Here is an 11,397-nt window from a genome sequence, read left to right as displayed (position 1 = left end):
ACCACAAAATGACAAAAAATGACCAGAAAAAGACACAAAATAACCAAAAAGACACACATTGACCACAAAATGACCAAAAAGACAAATTACTAAAAAAAAACCACACAAAATGGGCAAAAAAGACATTAAATGACCAAAAAGACAAAAACACATTAACACTTTGAGAATAGCTGACTTCACCACAAACTTTATTTACTGTACTTTTCTCAGTTCCGAGTTACAAATAAACCTAATATCAAAAAATGTGTTTATTACGAATTTAACCACTCGAATCATAATGTAATCCTCAAGCTATGGTTACAATTAACTTTTATAAAGACGAAAATAAGAGAATAAAAACTCTGTTCTTACAAAATGAAAATGGTCTGATATGACATTTAATTTAATGTTCATTTAATTTGCGCTAAAGAGACTAATTTCCTTAATTCCGAGTTGTTCATGAGCACCTGAAGGCAACGGTTGCAAACGTCACGTTGAGGCTTCCAGGCCTGCTCAATCAAACACCGAGAAAACAATTAGACATAGGAAAGACAATTCCGTTTATTAAAAAAATATTAGTTTACATCAACTAAAATAATTTACATGTAATTCAATTTATATTTTAGGCAACTTCTGTCCCACTTTGACTTAACACAGACAGTTTCCATATAAAATACCAGTGTTGTCTCTCTTTGGGCTGTTTTCAACTGATTCTTAACTGCAACTCAGCTAATTATTAACTTATTAATGAAGCTCATTGCAGTGGGCAGCTAGAGGACATCCTTAAAATTTGCTTTTCAACATGATGTGCCAAAACTCCAGTTTCTACTTGAGTGAAGTTGACGAAATTATTAATTCACTGTTTATTACTCACTACATATTGAAAATTACATTTATGGAGTGTGTATCTACATAAGGCAACAATTTACCTGCTTTTTCTTCTATACCTCTCTTAAAATCACCACACAGCTTTAATTTTCAACACGGACATTATCATCCCTGATTGTAAATAAATCGGACGTATTTTCTGATCAATACAAAGTTGATTCACCCCAATTAACCACAGCGTCATTAGAACTTATTGTCAAGAAGGATCTGAACACAGAGATCTAAAAAAAAACCTCTACATTGTTCTAAAATTGCATGTAAATACTTTTATACTGCATGACACTTACAGGCCAAAAGTTTGGACACACCTTCTCATTCAATGCGTTTTTCTTTATTTTCATGACTATTTACATTGTAGATTCATCAAAACTATGAATGAACACATATGGAATTATTATATTCTAGTAAGCAAAGGGTGGTTACTTTGAGGAATCTACAATACAAGACATGTTTTCAGTTATTTCACACTTTTTTTGTTAAGTACATAATTCCACATGTGTTCATTAATAGTTTTGATGAATCTACAATGTAAATAGTCATGAAAATAAAGAAAAACGCATTGAATGAGAAGGTGTGTCCAAACTTTTGGCCTGTACTGTACATTCTAAATAAATTTCACATTTCTGGGATGCGATGCTGCAGCATTTAGCTGAGAAATGAGCTCAGTAAAGAAACATTTTCAACACTTTCAATCACATTTGATGAATCACTTGGAGGAGAATCTACAACTCAACTTAGATTATTCACTGATCATTCAGTTATTGATCCAGATGATTCGTCTGATCTACTACATCCTTTCACTTCATCATTCAGTCCTTGGTTAAAGAACCTGATCTGTTCCCACTGTGAGGACTAGATCAGACTATGTTCTGTCTGTCTGGTCGCTGTCTCCGTTGCTCATCTGGACCAACCCGATCAGGGAGGAGGTGGTTCCCATCAGCCCGACCAGCCAGTTGGGGAAGCGTCCGGCCCACAGGAAGCCGGGCGGCATCCAGTGGACGGCGTTACTGAGGTCGGCCATGCTGCCGAGGATGGAGAGCAGCTCGCCTCGCATCTGTCTGCGCAGCTGAGAGCTGCAGGAGAGAAACACAGCGCTTCATCAGGACGCTTTTATGATCCATTACAGCAGGAGTTCTCAACCTTTATGAGTCGTGACCCCCAATTTAACATGCGTGTTGTCCACGACCCCCGCTCACTGAACAGAATTTCACACGCACAGTTCAGATCACCCAAAAAAGACACAAACTGACCAAAAAAGACACAAATTGACCCAAAAAAAGACACAAAATGACAAAAAAGGGAACAAAATGACCAAAAAAAGACACAAATTGACCACAAAATGATCAAAAAGGACACAAAATGACCACAAATTGACCACAAAATGATCAAAAAGGACACAAAATGACCACAAAATGATCAAAAAAAGACACAAATTGACCCAAAAAGACACAAAATAACCAAAAAAAGACACAAATTGACCACAAAATGATCAAAAAAGACACAAAATGACCAAAAAAAAGACACAAATTGACCAAAAAAGACACAAAATGACCAAAAAAAAAGACACAAATTGACAAAAAAGACACAAATTGACCAAAAAAGACACAAAATGACCAAAAAAAAAAGACACAAAATGACAAAAACAGGAAACAAAATGACCAAAAAGACACAAAATGACCCAAAAAGACACAAAATGACAAAAAAAGACACAAATTGACCACAAAATGATCAAAAAAAGACACAAAATGACCAAAAAAGACACAAAATGACCACAAAATGATCAAAAAGGACACAAAATGACCACAAATTGACCACAAAATGATCAAAAAGGACACAAAATGACCACAAAATGATCAAAAAAAGACACAAAATGACCACAAAATGATCAAAAAAAGACACAAATTGACCCAAAAAGACACAAAATAACCAAAAAAAGACACAAATTGACCACAAAATGATCAAAAAAGACACAAAATGACCAAAAAAAAGACACAAATTGACCAAAAAAGACACAAAATGACCAAAAAAAAGACACAAATTGACAAAAAAGACACAAATTGACCACAAAATGATCAAAAAGGACACAAAATGACCACAAAATGATCAAAAAAAGACACAAAATGACCACAAAATGATCAAAAAAAGACACAAATTGACCCAAAAAGACACAAAATAACCAAAAAAAGACACAAATTGACCACAAAATGATCAAAAAAGACACAAAATGACCAAAAAAAAGACACAAATTGACCAAAAAAGACACAAAATGACCAAAAAAAAGACACAAATTGACAAAAAAGACACAAATTGACCAAAAAAGACACAAAATGACCAAAAAAAAAGACACAAAATGACAAAAACAGGAAACAAAATGACCAAAAAGACACAAAATGACCCAAAAAGACACAAAATGACAAAAAAAGACACAAATTGACCACAAAATGATCAAAAAAAGACACAAAATGACCAAAAAAGACACAAAATGACCAAAAAAGACACAAAATGAAAAAAATACCCACAAAATTACCAAAAAAAGACATTAAATGACCAAAAAGACTAAAACACATTAACACATGAACACTTTAACACAGTGGAGACAGAGCTGACTTCCAAAATGATTTGGTGACCCCCAGAAATCATCTCGCGACCCCATTTGGGGTCCCGACCCCAAGGTTGAGAATAGTTGTATTACATCACAAGAATCCCTCTCTATGTTCAATGCAGAGACAGTAAATCCTGCAGATTCAGCACCTGCTGCCAGCTCCGTCCCTCTCGTGATTCTGGAGCTTCTTCTTCAGCAGCAGCAGAACTCGGAGCGACCTGAACACATAAACAATCACATTCAATGATTTTATGTTCAATCTTACAGATTAATCTGTTAATATGATCAGCATTTTGTAAGTGATGATTTGATTAAAAATAAGTGATGAGTAAAAAAAATCAATAGGTTATAAAAATCTATTTTTGATGTATTTTGATGGGTAAACATAATAATCTACATACAGTATAGTTTTTGGGTTTTTTTACAGGATAAGGCTGAAAAATAAAGAATTTAGTCTCCTTATTTTCAGTGTAGTTATTAAGTATGAATTCTGTATAACCCTTTATCAGGCAAAGAACTATATTTGGTAACTTCAGGTAATATTTAGAGAAAAAAGTTGCAAATTTACTAGATTAAAGTGGCAAATCTACAAGAAAAAAAGTTGCAGATTTAAGAGGAAAAAAAAGGGAAAAAAGCAGCTTTTTTCTCCCAGATTCACCACTTTAAATCTCATAAATCTGCAAATTTTTTTCTCATAGATTTGCCACTTTAATCTCGTAACTTTTTTCTCAAAATATTATTTCCGTATGTTTTTTTTTATACATTCTGGCTGTATGTAATATCCTCCAATATTCTCTAGGGTTGAAATTTGGAATTTGCAAGTATTTCAATGAGTGTCCTATTAAGGGTTAAAGTGGTGAATCTGGGAGGAAAAAGTTGCTTTTTTCCCACTTTTTTCTCATAAATCTGCGACTTTTTTCGCGCAGATTTGCCACTTTAAATCTCTTAAATCCGCAATTTTTTTTCTTGTAGATTTGCCACTTTAATCTAGTAAATTTGCAACTTTTTTCTCGAAATATTACCTGAAGTTACCAAATATAGTTCTTTGCCTGATAAAGGGTTAATGTAAATAATCATATGAGCAACATTTGTCATTTCTCCGTTCATTTTCTGTCAGATTTGTTTAGTTGTACCTGAGTATTCCCAGCAGCAGCGAGGTTCCCCACAGCACCGTGCTGAGCACCCACCACCTGTCAGACTTCACCTGGACCAGCTCGGCGTCGGCGGCCCAGGCGATGTGTTCACACGGGTAGTAGAGCTGGTCGGCCACGTTGGTCAGCACCGATATCCAGCGCACACCTGCATCCTCCTCCTTTATAAAGCACATGATGCACAGATTAACCCTTTATCAGGCAAAGAACTATATTTGGTAACTTCAGGTAATATTTCGAGAAAAAAGTTGCAAATTTACTAGATTAAAGTGGCAAATCTACACTAAAAAACGTCGCAGATTTAAGAGATTTAAAGTGGCAAATCTGCGCGAAAAAAGTTGCAGATTTAGGAGAAAAAAGTGGGAAAAAAGCAACTTTTTTCTCCCAGATTCACCACTTTAACCCTTAATAGGACACTCATTGGAATACTTGCAAATTCCAAATTTCAACCCTAGAGAATATTGGAGGATATTACATACTGACAGAATGTGTAAAAAAAAACATACGAAAATAATATTTTGAGAAAAACATTTACGAGATTAAAGTGGCAAATCTAGGAGAAAAAAATGTGCAGATTTATGAGATTTAAAGTGGTGAATCTGGGAGAAAAAGTTGCTTTTTTCCCACTTTTTTCTCGTAAATTTGCAACTTTTTTCGCGCAGATTTGCCACTTTAAATCTCTTAAATCTGCGACTTTTTTTCTTGTAGGTTTGCCACTTTAATCTAGTAAATTTGCAACTTTTTTCTCGAAATATTACCTGAAGTTACCAAATATAGTTATTTGCCTGATAAAGAGTTAAACTGTGTATTTATGTGTCACATCAGCCTTCATCGACGTTCCCAAGATCAGAATGGTTTTCAATGAGAATGTAACTAATGATTTGTTTAAAAAAAATGTATTATATATATATGCATATTTTATGTTCATATTGGTGGGTATTTGTTTTTAAAAAATATTTATTTAGATTATTTATATATTTATTTTATTTTGTAATTGTGTCATTCCATACCAACTTTCCTCACATTGTTAACACTTCCCAAAAGAGGTTTTAGGGAAATTAAAATAATCCTTCTTGGGAAACATACAATCAAAATGTCTTAAAAAGTTGTTTTTTTAAGCTCCAACGCTTTATTTTGCAAGAAAGTGAAACAAATGGAGCTATAATATTTGGAGAATAAAATATTTTGGGTTAATGTAATAAAATATAAGATGCATTTGAATTTCTTAACTGTAACTATTTATCTGGACACATGTTGCAGATTATACTTGGATGTACTGGATGTTTAGTAGGAAACACATTTCAACCCAATCTAGTGAAAAAATAGCAATTAGTAAGGTTTATGATAGAGGGCTCAACATAAACAGTTGGCAGGCATATAAAAAAAATAGGGATAGCAAACATCACAAGGCACAATAAATATAATGTTAATATTTGTTGTAATAGTGATGTTTAAATATTGCTGTTACAGACTGAACTGGAACCTGAAGATGTGTGCACACAGGCAAAAAGAACAGATAAAACAAAAACTACTACAAATGTGTATAATTACATTAAAAAAGCTTGTATTCTTTAATGTCAAATCTTTATCATTAACATATATTCATGTATCATTTATCATTAGAACTGCATTGTATCTTAATTACTTAGCATAAGGGGACTAACACTGACCACCATGTTTTCCCTCCACAATAAGGAAATGTCCCACTTTCTCTTCTTTTAAAGGAAATCTGAAACAATGGCTCAAATCACATCAAAAGTGTGACCACTAACTGGACTAGAGACGATTGAACATTACTTTTTATTGCTGTTATATTATATATCCTGTCTGGGTCTGTATGTGTTGTGTTGTCTCCTCTATTTGTATCTTACCTATGTACTTGCTGTCTTTTATATTTGTATTTATTTTTAACTTTTTAGGGACTACGGATGCAAACTAGCAGTTTTGCTATAATCCGGCATATTTAAAAGATGTTTATCGATGTTCATTAATGTGCACTGTCCTTATCCAAAAATAATAAGTAAGTAATAAGTAATAATATAAGTAAATACTAAATTAAATTACTAAATAAGTAAATAATAATAAGTATTGGTATTGGTATGAAGCGTCCAGTGGAACGAGAGCTGATCCCTTCCTGACTGAATCATGAATGAAAAGACTTGAGAGGAGAAAGCAGACAGAGCAGAGTGTTGTTGTTGTTGTTGTTGTTGTTGTTGTTGTTGTCTCACCCCTCCTCCTAGCCCGTAGCTCTGGGAGTAGGCCAGCATGGACAGGTCATCAAACAGCCTGAGCACGGTGCGGCAGTGGCTGAGCTGAGCAGAGAACAGCAGCAGACTTTTACCAAGTCGCTGCCATGAAACGTTTCTGTTTCCTGTTTCTGTCCTCCGAGACAGAGACAAAGCTCCGCCCAGCAGCTGGGAGCCGTAACAGAACGTCCTGATCTGGAACACAGGTTGTAATCAATTACTCTTTAATTACAAGTTCTTCATTTTTTAAATTATTATTATTAGTTTATTTAAAAGGGGACAGTGCAATTTCATTAAACACATGATTATACATGGTTAAAAAAGCCAGAGTTAGCCAGAAGGCTAGTTTTTATCTGGCCATGATGTAAAAAAGCAGAGAATTACGAAACAAAAACAAACAAAAAGAAAAAAAAATATGTACAACATACAAAATACATACACTACTGGTCAAAAGTTTTAGAACACACCAACTTTTCCAGAATTTAATTGAAAATGATGCAGTTTAATGTCTCAGTGTACTCTGAAATTAATGCACATTTGCAACATTTAAAATTCTTTATTGAGCATGATAGTGTTTTGAAAGCTAAAAAAAGATTCAAAATCACATTTTATGTTGGACTAAAGGACTAAAAAAAGACACAAAATGACCAAAAAAAGACACAAAATGACCAAAAAAGACACAAAAAGACACAAAATGACTTACAAAGACATGAAAAGAATTCAAAAATGGACAAAATAGCCCAAGACTCCATAGAGTTAAGTTGTTAACCCATTTCTTGTTCCCTGAAAAAGGCCTACTTGTATAATTCTGAAATGTACATTATTTTCCAGTTTTGGTTCAGCTTACCTTTTTTTATTTACCTCTGGCAGTTCACCACTTACCTTTGGACCCTTTCAAGCTGTTCATTTGATTTGAACTGCTTGAATTTCAATAAAAAACTGGAAAAATTGGGGTGTTCTAAAACTTTTGACCGGTAGTGTATACAAACAAAATACAACATCACAACATAACATTTTATCATAACAACACAACAGGCTTGTGGCTGTTTGGCTTTGATTCTTGTTTTTTTTCTATATACCTCACATTATTTATTTTTTACTTTCTTTATTTATCTGTACTTATTTTTGTCCTTGCAGCCCTCTGAGGATCAATACATATTATTATAGTATATTATTTTATCTTATATCATCTTATAACAGAGAAAATTGATACACAAACTTAAAAAAAGGAAAACTGAAAAAAGCAAAGTTAATATCTGCATTTCAGTGTCACTCTTAACTACACCACCTTTTCTGTACATAAGTAAAAATTTAAGGTTCTTGAGTAAAATAAAGTGATTAATACAAAACAAAAATCAACAAATACATTATGACTATTATTACTATTACAGGTTAGACATCCAGCAGTATATGAAGCAGTGATGGAAACATTAATGCATCACCAATTAAGAAAAAAAAAAGATATAGATTGTGCTGAAATTAGTATTTACTTTTGGTATAATTTGGTTACTTTCCTACTTTCTAGCCAGTTACATATTGTAAATTACATAAATGCAGCACTTTTAATTGAGAGATTTGTCATATGTATTACTATTTGTTTTAACCCAAGTAAAAGATTTGAGCAGTTTTACTATCACTGCTAATTAATTCATTAATTAATTCATTCCAGCTGCCATAAGACTGTTCCACACCAGCACAATCTGAACATTTTTGCATATAATCTGCACTCTGCACATTCTCCACTTAATTTGCACTAGTTGTATATAGTATATCATTATTATTGTATATTTTGTATATTGTTAAATGTCTTTTCTTAGATTGTTTTTAATCTTATCTTAAAAATTGTGTGAAATTTTGCGACTGTAACAAAGACATTTCCCCATTGTGGGATTAATAAAGTCTAATCTAATCTAATCTAATCTAATCTAATAATTTTATCTTTATTAATTAATAATGTCCTCATGTTAAACAGGTGTACAGACTTCGGAGGAGTGGATGGAATATGAAACCAAAATCAATATAAAACTACAAAATAAAGCCTATATTAGACGGTTATGGTGTTAATCTGCAGCCCTGATTATAAAATCTTGCCAACCAACCAAATTATCTGCTTTTTTTAACTTCTTAAGTGTCCTTCTTCTATTCTGTGTTTTTTTTTCTATTGTTGTTTTTATTTATGCTACCTCAGTATCTTATTCTTTTTTATTATTATTGATGTTTATGCCAGACAAATACAAACAAACACATGTTACCTTGTTACAGTTACATGGATAAGTACGGAAGCCCTGAACCGCAAGTGAAGAAATTTTTTTTTGAGATGTTATCTTGTGATTTCGAGATCATATCTCGTTATTTCAAGATAATATCTCATTATTTCGAGATAATACACATATGTAAAAAAAAAAAAAAAGAATAAAAAAAAAAAAAATCTTCCAAATTTTTTTTTTCTTCAGATATTATCTCATTATTGCGAGATAATATCTCGTAATTTCGAGATAACACACCTATGTAAAAAAAAAATGTTTTTTTTTTTTTTTTTTTTAAATGTTTTGGTTTTTTTTTAATTATTTTTTTTTTTTTTACATATGTGTGTTATCTCGAAATAATGAGATATTATCTCGTTATTTCGAGATATTATCTCGAAATAATGAGATAATATCTGAAGAAAAAAAAAATTTGGAAGATTTTTTTTTTTTTTTTTTACATATGTGTATTATCTCGAAATAATGAGATATTATCTTGAAATAATGAGATATTATCTTGAAATAACGAGATATGATCTCGAAATAACAAGATAACATCTCAAAAAAAAATTTCTTCACTTGCGGTTCAGGGCTTCCGTAGATAAGAAAAACATCTTATGAGCATTTATCAGTATCTGCCCAGTCTTTTTATTTATTTTTAAACAAACCTCAGTATCTTATTCTATTGTATTTTATTGCATTTTATTGTATTTGAATACCGGACTGCTGTGACAACCGAATTTCCCTTCGGGGATGAATAAAGTAATCAATCTATCTATCTATCTCTCTATCTATTTAGCTATCTATCTATCTATCTATCTATTTAGCTATCTATCTATCTATCTATCTATAAAACTACAGGTTTAACTTACAACTTTATCCCGTCCTCTGTATGACTCCAGCAGGCGGACCAGAGACTCAACAGACGGCTGCATGTCTGTTGTTTGTCTGTTTGTCTGTCAAACAGGCTCACAACACGCTGCAATTAATAAACATATGGACATTTCCACTATAAACTGTTATTATCAGCTGGACTTTGAGACCGGAAGTATCAAACAGACTCAAATAGAAGATCACCGACTCAATCGAACTTTTTTTTTCTTTCTTCCTGTGACGTGTGCTGCTGCCCTCCTCAGGCTCAGCTGCAACATTTCTGCTGGGTCAATAATGATCATTACATACACTATGAGGGACGAAAAATGACACAAGCAGAAATAAATGTAGAGATAGATTAATAGAAAATAAATAAATAAATAAAAACATTTAATAAATGCACACTGTTCATTGCACCTTATTTGTTTCATAGCACCAACATTTTTATACTGTATATTCATATTTATTCTGCACTGGAATTCTATTCTACTCCTTAATACATACTCCTTCTTTAGACACTTTATTTTTTATTGTATTTTTATTGTATTTTTATATTTTATTGCTTGAAGTATGCCTAGGTTGTTCTTTTTATTTAATTGTGTTGTTATTGTCTCTGTGTGTAATGCTGCTGCTACACTGGAATTTCCCAGCTTGGGATAAATAAAGTCTATCTATCTATCTATCTATCTATCTATCTATCTATCTATCTATCTATCTATCTATCTATCTATCTATCTATCTATCTAAATAAATGCAAAAAATCAATGTAAATTCCAGATCTTACCCGTATTTTACTATTTATTTAGGTATTTATGTTTGTATTTCTTTCTACATTTTAATTTGTTTAGTTATTTCCACATGTATTTTAACATTTCCACATTTATTTATTTAAATTTTATTCATTCATATATTCATTCATTTATTTATTTTTTATTTCTACCCTTTCTACTTTTTACCCTTAAGTTCAAACAAAATAAACTTGGTCTACGCTCGTAAATCATTGTCCAGATGCTGGTGCCAAGAGTGAGAACTGAATTAGGTCAGAAAGCTTTTAGTTACGGCCCTTTATCATGGAACAATCTGCAAAAAGAATTGAAATTGTCTGAGTTGATCATAATCTGCAAATTTAAATCGATTGTAAAGGATAAAGAAATAATCTCCCTTGGTCGGTGTGATGCTCCGTATGAGTCACTGTTGTTGTGATGGCTGTATTTGTATTTAATTGTATTTAATGTTTATGTTTACTGTGTTTAAATGTTGTAACTTGTTGTCACTTTTTGTGCTGCTTTCTTGGCCAGGTCTCTCTTTGAAAAGAGGTTTGTTTAATCTCAACGAGACTTTTACCTGGTTAAATAAAGGATATATATATATATATATATATATATATATATATATATATATATCTCAAGTGTAAA

The 11,397-nt window shown here is 32.2% G+C and overlaps 1 protein-coding gene across 1 annotated transcript; it reads right to left on the bottom strand.

Annotated features, from left to right (window-relative positions):
* Window positions 1–1,395: 1,395 nt before the first annotated feature.
* On the bottom strand, window positions 1,396–10,148 carry pex11g (peroxisomal biogenesis factor 11 gamma). Its single transcript, XM_059341558.1, has 5 exons — window positions 9,982–10,148; window positions 6,849–7,061; window positions 4,603–4,781; window positions 3,619–3,687; window positions 1,396–1,940 (listed from the first exon to the last, which is right to left on the bottom strand). Exons 1-5 carry the CDS (start codon window positions 10,042–10,044, stop codon window positions 1,730–1,732), a joined length of 735 nt encoding a protein of 244 aa, XP_059197541.1. The 5' UTR covers window positions 10,045–10,148; the 3' UTR covers window positions 1,396–1,729.
* Between the last annotated feature and the right edge of the window lie 1,249 nt (window positions 10,149–11,397).

This window comes from Centropristis striata, chromosome 9, assembly GCF_030273125.1.
Source record: "Centropristis striata isolate RG_2023a ecotype Rhode Island chromosome 9, C.striata_1.0, whole genome shotgun sequence".
NCBI classification, from domain to species: domain Eukaryota; kingdom Metazoa; phylum Chordata; class Actinopteri; order Perciformes; family Serranidae; genus Centropristis; species Centropristis striata.
The sequence above is the reverse complement of the archived record's forward strand: the minus strand, read 5'-3'. Positions and strand labels throughout refer to the sequence as shown.